Source organism: Telopea speciosissima, chromosome 2, assembly GCF_018873765.1.
Source record: "Telopea speciosissima isolate NSW1024214 ecotype Mountain lineage chromosome 2, Tspe_v1, whole genome shotgun sequence".
Taxonomy (NCBI): Eukaryota; Viridiplantae; Streptophyta; class Magnoliopsida; order Proteales; family Proteaceae; genus Telopea; species Telopea speciosissima.
In genome coordinates this window covers 76,563,869-76,572,740 of record NC_057917.1, presented here as the reverse complement: position 1 = coordinate 76,572,740, position 8,872 = coordinate 76,563,869, and the positions used below count along the sequence as shown (strand labels likewise).

The 8,872-nt window shown below is 39.7% G+C and overlaps 1 protein-coding gene and 1 pseudogene across 1 annotated transcript in view; one reads left to right on the top strand and one right to left on the bottom strand.

Annotated features, from left to right (window-relative positions):
* The first annotated feature begins 4 nt into the window (after positions 1-4).
* LOC122651132 lies at positions 5-1,529 on the top strand (annotated as a pseudogene).
* Positions 1,530-4,074: 2,545 nt separating this feature from the next.
* The window catches only part of LOC122651631 (cullin-4-like), a 33,119-nt gene continuing 28,321 nt past the window's right edge, over positions 4,075-8,872 (bottom strand). The window contains exons 10-17 of the mRNA XM_043845100.1: positions 5,801-5,907; positions 5,662-5,722; positions 5,401-5,532; positions 5,116-5,253; positions 4,958-5,038; positions 4,787-4,867; positions 4,587-4,667; positions 4,075-4,452 (exon numbers count right to left, since the gene is read on the bottom strand). Of these exons, the coding sequence (XP_043701035.1) occupies positions 4,339-4,452; positions 4,587-4,667; positions 4,787-4,867; positions 4,958-5,038; positions 5,116-5,253; positions 5,401-5,532; positions 5,662-5,722; positions 5,801-5,907 (795 nt within the window). The 3' untranslated portion in view covers positions 4,075-4,338. The remainder of the gene's footprint in view (positions 4,453-4,586; positions 4,668-4,786; positions 4,868-4,957; positions 5,039-5,115; positions 5,254-5,400; positions 5,533-5,661; positions 5,723-5,800; positions 5,908-8,872) is intronic.

Genomic DNA, 8,872 nt, shown 5'->3' with positions numbered 1-8,872 from the left:
TAGAATGGTGTTGACTGTAAAATAAAAATTAAATAGGTGTTAAATGTAAAAGAAAAAAATTATTGGGTTAATTTCACGGACATCCCCTGTAAGTATATGAAATATCACGGACATACCAAACTTTGGAAAAATATCATAGACTGCCTTTACTTTATGTTTTTATTTCAACTTAGTCCCACTCCGTTAGGTCCTGCAGTTAAGTTGTTGTTAATTCTTTTATAATGATGAAATTACCCTTATAGCAGGGTGAATTTACCATAATACCCTCAAGGGTGCAGCTGCCCCATTTGCAAAGGGAGTCTCTTGACAATAGCCATTGTTGTCCCGTTCTAGTGGCATGGCTGTTTGCGGCGCATGCTAAGTTGGCATTGCAAGTTTCGACACCAGCTCCGGCATCATCATCGGATGGGCCTATGATGTCGGACGATTCGCAGAAGTCTGTGAATTCGCAGCAAATGTCGCTTCTCAGTCGCAACATCCACATTCCACAGCCCAACGCGACATGCGACGCAATCCTTTGTTTTTGCGGGATTCGGCTTCATCAAATCACCTCCTTGAGCTATCTCGCTGCGTTTAATTTCTTTGCACCATAACGCCACGCCCACTGCCGTCGTTAGGAACTTGGAGCGGAATTGCAAAAACTCCTCCTATTCGGCTTCACTAGGTGACTTGGAGCCCTCTAGAGGGTTAGTAATCTCTCTCTCTCTCTCACACACACACACAGACATTTCCCCACAAGAGGATTTCCGATAAGGATTACTTCCGCTGTTTTTATCAACTTGATTCGTTGCAATTTTCTACAAAATTACTACTTGTTTTAGTCGGTGTTTATCATTCAAATATAGTATTAAAAATCAAAATATGATGAAAGGATTCTCTCTCTCTCTCTCCACTTATTCATTTTTTATTTTTAAATTTTGAATTCTTGCCGATGGGAAGAACAGAACAAAGTTTCTGGTGGGTGGAGCAAGAACAATTATGAAATGGCCGAAAAAAGTAATTGCTCTATATGTATTCTACAGTCTAGTCTCCACTCTTTCTGTGTTTTCCTTTTGTTGTGATGAAATTGGTAAATTCTGTTTGTGTTCCTCTCTGTCTGTGGGCAATCTGCAACCTTTGCTTTCGTTTTCATCTGGCAAATGGCAATGGCAAATGAGCAGAGTATTCTGTGTTTGTTTCCTTTTTCTGTTTCATATAGCATAAGACTTTTTTGGACTACGCTATACGTTGGTGGTTGATACCATATATAGAATGATGAAATTGCCCTTTTTTTTTGCTCCACTTTTCTTCATTGGGAACAACTGAAGGAAGATGGGAAGAATGGGACAGCAGGGGGAGAAAGGAGGAGTAGCGACAACAACAGTGATGAGAGAGCGAGGAAGATGTTTAGCAGGGACTGCCAACTCATGGGGCTGACGTGGCTGTTGGCGAGGAATACAACGGCGTACATACCAACGGTGTTAGCGGTGTTGAGGGCTATGATGTACAGTGCGCACCCTCCACACCAGTCCAAGTGCAGCCCAAACTAGGAGAACAATGCCCCATTTGCAGAGGGAGTCTCTTGACAGAACTCAGCAGGGAATCCCATTGTTCCAGCCAATTCGTCCTGCCTGTCTGATTCCCTTGCCTCTCTGCCGAGATCGATTGTAGCCTCATCGGAATGGGCTCCGCCGGTGTCACTGGTTTCCAGAATCCCTGAATCAGGAAATCTTTCCTTTTCTCTTTAGGAATTGAAAGACCTCTACCGAAAGCCATCTCCAAACTCCGGGGGGTTCTCCACTCCCCCCCCCTCTCTCTCTCTCTCTCTCTCTCTCTCTCTCTCTCTCTCTCTCTCTCTCTCTCTCTCTCTAATGAACACAACTCAAACAAATGCTAAGAACCACCGATCTCGCGTATTTGACTTTATCGCCGGTGGGTTAACTAATGCCGGAGTTGCTGTCTGATTTTCTACAATTATATTTTAAGAATTAAAAAAAAAAAAAAGAAAGTTGAAGAAGATGGGAGGATGGGATTCCATTCTTTAATTAATTTATTTAAATAACTACTTGGGGGTTAAAATGGACATTTCAACTTTGGGTGCTAACTGTGCTTAATGTTAGGGGGAAGGTTGATATTTTTCCAAAGTTTGGTATGTCCGTGATATTTTATATACCTACAGGGGGTGTCTGTGAAATTAACCCAAAATTATTTAAATGGTGTTGACTGTAAAAAATAAAAGGGAAGGAGTTTTCTATCCGGGAGTGTGGCCTACGCTAGCACTCCCATGTGTCTATCACTCTCCTCCTTAAAACAAAGGGGGCAGAGCTATCTTTTCATATGGGAAGGAGAGAGACAGAGTCATGGGAGTGCTGGTGTAGGCCACACTGCCGGACAGAGTTCTTTTTTCCAAAATAAAAATATTGTTCTAAGAAGCAGTCAAGAATGCGGACATATCACATATGTACTATACTATGAAGTATGCGACCAAGTTTTGAATAATTATCACCTCCAATTCGTGTGCACCTCCAATTCCGCCAATTCCTCTAATAGGGGGGAGTGGACTCCACCTTGGGCAGTGTTTTCGGGTAGGGGATAGGGTGATCATTTCCGCTCCCATGTGAGGAATTGGAGGGGGCAGCAAATTGGAGGGGATAACGATTCCCAGGTTTTCCATCACATTTCACATGAATAGAGATCTTTTGGTGGTTTGATGAGATTTTTGGAATTGTAGGAATGACATTACGGTTAAGATTGAGAATATACGAACCTGAAAGAACTCATCCCAGTAAATTGAAAGGTGAAAAAAATCAAGATCACATCAATCTACATCAAATCTCTTTTGTAATCGATGTGAGATCAATCTCCATATGACTGATATGTGATCATAAGAGATATCATCTTCACCCACAATGAAAAGAAATATTTCCCTATTATGAATCATAACTTATATATGTCACTTAGGTGACACGACTGTTATTTTATTTTTTCATTTTTATTCAAAAATTTTTTAAATTAATAAACTGATATGTTATGGGGGAAATAAAATAGAAACATCCCATAAGTAGGTATTGAGGAAAGGATGGACTTAACAATCATTGTCCTTCCAGCTTGAGACAGAAGATGTGCTTTCCATAGACAAATTTTCCGTCGAATTCAATTCACAACCGAAGGCCAAATGACAGACTTCTTGACCTTGGCAAGCAAGGGATTGCCAAGGTCCATATAACCATCATCCACATGGGAAACTCCCAATATTTGAAAGATAATCTTCGTATAACTATCGAGAGTTCTCTTACTAAAGAACACTCTACTCTTATCAAAATTGACCTGTTGGCCGGACAGAGCTTGAAATAAATCAAAATTTGAGCAGATGGTCTCACATCATCATCAAAAACATGACAAAATAATAATGTATCATAAATAAAGAGCAATTAGGTTATTTTGGTAGCATGACAACTAATTTTTATACCTCTAAACAAATCCAAACCCCTATAAACATGAAGACGACGAAATAAGCCCCTCATCACAAAAATAAAAAGATATACGCCTAGTGGACAACCTTGACGAATAACCTTAATGTTTTGGTCATTTTGATCTGACCATAATGCAAGTTTTCAAACTATTATATAGAGCATGTTTCAATTTTAGAAGCTAATCTCAACTATATAGCCATCCACGTATGGGACTTTTCTCAAATTTAAGGGTTGCCTAAGATTCATGTGGCCTTACCCTGATCTAGCAGTTTGTGATTGAAAGTTGAAACTCAAACAAATGAATGGATAATGATGCTGACATGTCTAAGTTTGATAGCCTACAAAAACTCTCATTAGGCAAAAATAATCAACAAAGTGTTACTGGCCCCCTAAAGTGCCGCCGATCTAGCTTCCACAGTACATAAATGCCTCGATATATGAACATTGAATGCAGAAAACGACAGTTACACTGCAAATTTTGAGCTTGCCTGAACACAGGTGCAAGCTTATGCGACCACCAATTACCACTGAAGTTAAATGTACATCGGACATGATAATGCACTTAAGTTTATATGGTTGCATTATTAGAGATGCATCATCATGATGATTCGATCTTTTCTTCCCACCTCAAGGTGGTGAAATCCACGATACCAAGAATAAATTATGAGGATTTGAAGAGAAAACATACTTTACAATGGTGAACACACACAAAGGGGGGAGGAGGATCCTACAGTTTCCTGTACATTCTGTTATGTGATCGAATGGATGTGCCAAAGGATCGCTACATTGTGCGCCTCACTGAGGAATGAGGATTGCTGTAGAGAGGGCTGCAGTTTCCTGTTTCCATTTACAAGGACAAGGACTAACCATAAGGAGACGATATGGATCAGGCCAGATAGTTGTATATTTGTGGATTACCCTTGTCCCGCTCCAGGTATTCCCTGTCAATGAGGCTTTCTATCCTTTTCTTCAAGTCAGCAGGCTTTATTGGAAACTTGAGCTGGTCAACCAAAATACAGAGAAATTTGGCAGTCTCCCAGATATCAGTGGCTTCAAATAACCATTAACAGGAAGAAGTAAAAACTACATAAAAGATAAGGCAATAAAAGGAAGCTAGTCACAAATAACGGTTACCTGCTGGAAGAGCTCAGTTATCAAGAGGGTGTGGCTCAGCACTTTCCTTGTCTTCATTATTCGGACGATGGCTGCATCAACCTGCAAGAAATCCACCATAAACCTAGATAAGGTCAATCATCCGGTGCAGCGATTCAGATTGTAACTACATTAGGTTTACATAAAAATTGGATTGAGGAAGACCAAATGATGGAGAGAACCTGATATTGACGGTCCTGGAATACTCTTTCGGTAGTACTTGTATTCTCCTCCACTGTTTCCTTCATTTGTATTGCATTTACCTGTTTCCTCAAGGTGACGTTGGAATCCAGTATTAAGCATTCAAGCACCACCATCTAGTACTGTTTTCAACAAACTAATTAAAGATTTACCTTTATGCGGTAGAGTGGGGCACTAAATTCTTCGTTGAACACAAATGAGTCATTATCCTCCACATCTCTGCCTTTGGGGATCTGTCAACACCAATAAATCTAGTAATATTTAATGAAAGAAATGAAAGCAGGAAACATATCAGCGAACATCAACCAACCTTTTGAAGTACACGAACTTTTCCACATGCAAGTGACTGCAGAGTCCTTCTGAGCTCTTTATCCTCAATGCCTGTAGAATCCTTGATATCTTGGAAGCTAAGCTTTTGGGTATCGTTAAACAGCATCAAAACGACAGTCTGGTGCACCATTGATCAAACCCATGCAAAAAGAGAAAAACTATTAGAGGAGAGAGAGAGAGAAGCTAAGACTTGTAAGTCCGTTAGTGACATAACACAGCAAAAAGGAAATGACATAATAAGCGGAAAAGCAGAGTGTAAACCTACCTGAAATAGTGATACTGCCAGCTCTTTTTTACCTCTCGGGAACTCTGCCTTCAGGACACAATGACCAAGTGAATTTTGCCACATTAAGCGCCTCCCACTGTACTTGCTCAAATAGAACTCCTTGAAAATATCCTGAGGTACCAAGAAGAGGGAAGGAGGGGGGAGTGATGGATGATTATATACCCCAAAAAGAAAATGCCTACAAAGAAAGTCTGTTGAAGGAATAACAAGCAGGTGCTATAACAACCAACTTCTCCTAACCTGATAGACATTTAGCTCGTGCGGAAGCCTAATATCCATTGGTGGATATGTAGGCCAGTACCTGCAATTGTCCGAACTCCAAATTACGATCAGAACATGGTATGGAAGTATACAATAACTTCGATCATCTAAGACTCACCCTGTTGTTAAGACATGGACACTCATCTCAATACCCGATGGGAGTTTTGTCCTTGCCTGGGATGATTGTTTGAAGGACTCATTAATCTCTTTGGATAATTCAATATCCTGCAAAAGTATCAACATTACACTGCAGTCACCATGCATCCAGAATGGGTGCAACAATGTTGACATCATCTACATTCAGTGGCAAACACAATTTTATGCAAATAGCTAATATGAAACTCTTGTCCTGATTCCAGGATCTTCTGGGTGAAGTTACCATGGTAATGGGACAGTTATACACCTGATAAAACATGCTAGATAATTTAATTGCTAATTAGGATTTTCATCATCTCCACTTCATATTGGCGACAATACAAGCATGATCTTTTTTCTTCACCGAATGATTCTTATTCTTTCCAAGATTCTGCTTCTTTCAGTTTCTGACAACTACAAGTAACCAACTGTCAAAATGATTTAGATGATGAAAAACTATTGAAAAGATTCTCTCTTCGATAAAATCTGCAGGAAGCAAAAGTCCCATATTCATTGGTGCAAAGAAGGCACCAACATCACCCAGTAGTTCCATAGGAGACAAAGAAATTCCTTATCCAAATTGTCGATCTGTAGATGATGTTAGAAGTAGAGACAATATTGCTTCTTCTACTAAATTGGTTTGAAGATCTTCACTAGAACCATTCCATAGACCGTAGAGCCTCGAATTTGGTTATATTTCTAATCATCAAAGCATCAACTTGAGAGACCTTTTGCAGAATAAATGAGAAAGGAAATCTCTGATTCCAAAGGTGATAGTTCTGACCCCTGATGGCTTCCACTCGACATCTTTAGACATAGCTGGGATACATCAAAGAGAGACCTGATGAAAATTTGCACTAGTTATATGAATCTGGATCCATATTCATCACTCTCAATCAATAAGACGAAAGAGTAGAAGAACTGAAAGATTTAAACTCCTAATAGTAGCACTAATTCTTACAAGATCCTCTCAAAAGTTTCAGACTCATAGCCCTAGGGATTGTCTTGCTGGCAATGGGTATCCTTTCACCTGCCTTACCCGACCCTAGTTTGGAAGGTAAGAAATAAGATTTCTTATATTGGAAAAAAGAGAGGGGTGGGAAGGGTAAGGGTAAATGATGCAGATCATAGGAAGGAGATTTGGAGGATTTTCTAGAAGATTTAGTGGAAATTTGGAGGATAATATAGAAGATCTATAGGAGATTTTAGTGACGAATATTCTGTTAAAAGATATTCCAGCTATTATGGGGATTCTGGTTTTCACTTTATGGCTTCTTACTTTCTATTTTGTAAGATTGGATAAATATGCCACAACGGAGCCATAGTGTCCATTTTGAAGGAAGACTTAAATTGTAAGGGATCCTCCTTCTACACTAGAGGTTTCATATTTTGTTAGTTTCTATGAAGTTATAAATAAAGGAGGAGGGGCTTAGATCCTCTAACGATTGAAAAAAAAAAAGTGAGCTTTGGCTTCAGCCTTGTTGGTGCAGTGGTAATGCTGTCCTTTTGGACAGTGGGGATGCAGTTCCAGCCTTCTTGGTTGGGATCCCAAGAGCCTGATTGGTGGTGATTCCAATCAGACCCTACTGTGGTGATTTAGTAGGTTGGGTATGGCGGAGATTCCATTTCCGCAGGCCATGTGGTGAAGTCTTGGTTATATCCTTTCTTGTTTCTTCTTTCATATGTAAAAAAATAGAGTTGAAAAACATTTCCGATATCGATTTATGTTTGTCTCATATTGCGATCATGTTGTGATTGATCTCCTACTAGTTCTTCCCTGGTTCGAGATTGATTCTGCATTATTTGGTATTAGAGCTATGGAGGAATGGCAGACGAAGTCGATGGTTGCTGAGTTCTAGTTCCGACTGAAGGTTGATCATACGGATCTGATTCCTCAACTTCTCAAAACTTGATGACGAGTTTTTTCTGAGCCAGGGAGAACTAATGCAGATCATAGGGAGGAGACTTGGAGGATATCCTAGAAGATTTAAAGGAGATTTGCAGGATATTCTAGAAGATCTAGAGGAGATTTGAGTGGGGAATATTCAGTTAAAGATATTCCAGTTACTATGGAGATTGTGGGTTTGACTTTATGGCTTCTTACTTTCTATTTTGTAGGATTGGATAGATATGCCACAACGCAGCCATAGTTTCTATTTTGTAATGTTCTAGGTTTCTATTTTGAAGGAACACTTAAGTTGTAAGGGATCCTCCTACCATACTAGAGGTTTCCTATTTTGTTGGTTCTTAAGAAGTTATGAATAAAGGAGAAGCGGCTTAGATCCTCTAACAATCGGAAAAAAAGTGAGTTTTAGCTTCAGCCTTGCTGGTACAGTGGTGATATTGTCCCTTTGGAGTTTGGACTCCGGTGATATAGTTAAAGCCTTTTTGGTGGTTATTCAAAGAGCCTGATTGGTGATGATTCCAATCAAACCCTATTGTGGTGATTCGGTAGGTTGGGCATGGCGGTGATTCCATTCCCGCAGGCCAGGTGACGAAGCCTTGGTCATATCCTTTCTTGTTTCATGAGTAAAAAATAAAAAAGAGAGCAAGAGAGAGAGAGAGAGAGTTAAAAAAATTTCTGTTATCGATTTATGTTTGACCCATATTACGCTTTTGTTGTGATTGATCTCCCACTGATTCTTCCTTGGTTCGAGATCGATTCTGAATTAGTAAAGGTGATGTACTGACTAGCATAGTTCAAAAACTCGCCGAAATCTCAGCGAGATCTTGAATATCTCGAGCTCCTCGAGACGAGATGACATACGAGAAACATAACATGCACAGTTTCAAATAACTTGACCGGAATTTCGAATATTTTGAGAATCTCGGAAAAATCTCGAATATTTCGAGAATCTCGGAGAAATCTCAAATAGTTTGAGAATCTCGACCTCCTCAGTACTCATAGAATCATAATATTGTATTGTTGGGACTTGGGAGTTGAAACATGGAAGACTAGGGTAGTAAGGTGTCTATGCCTTCTGTATTATTCATTGTCCTTGGGTTGGGTGTCTATGTAATATGCATAGTAAACACTTCACATTATTATGTGTCT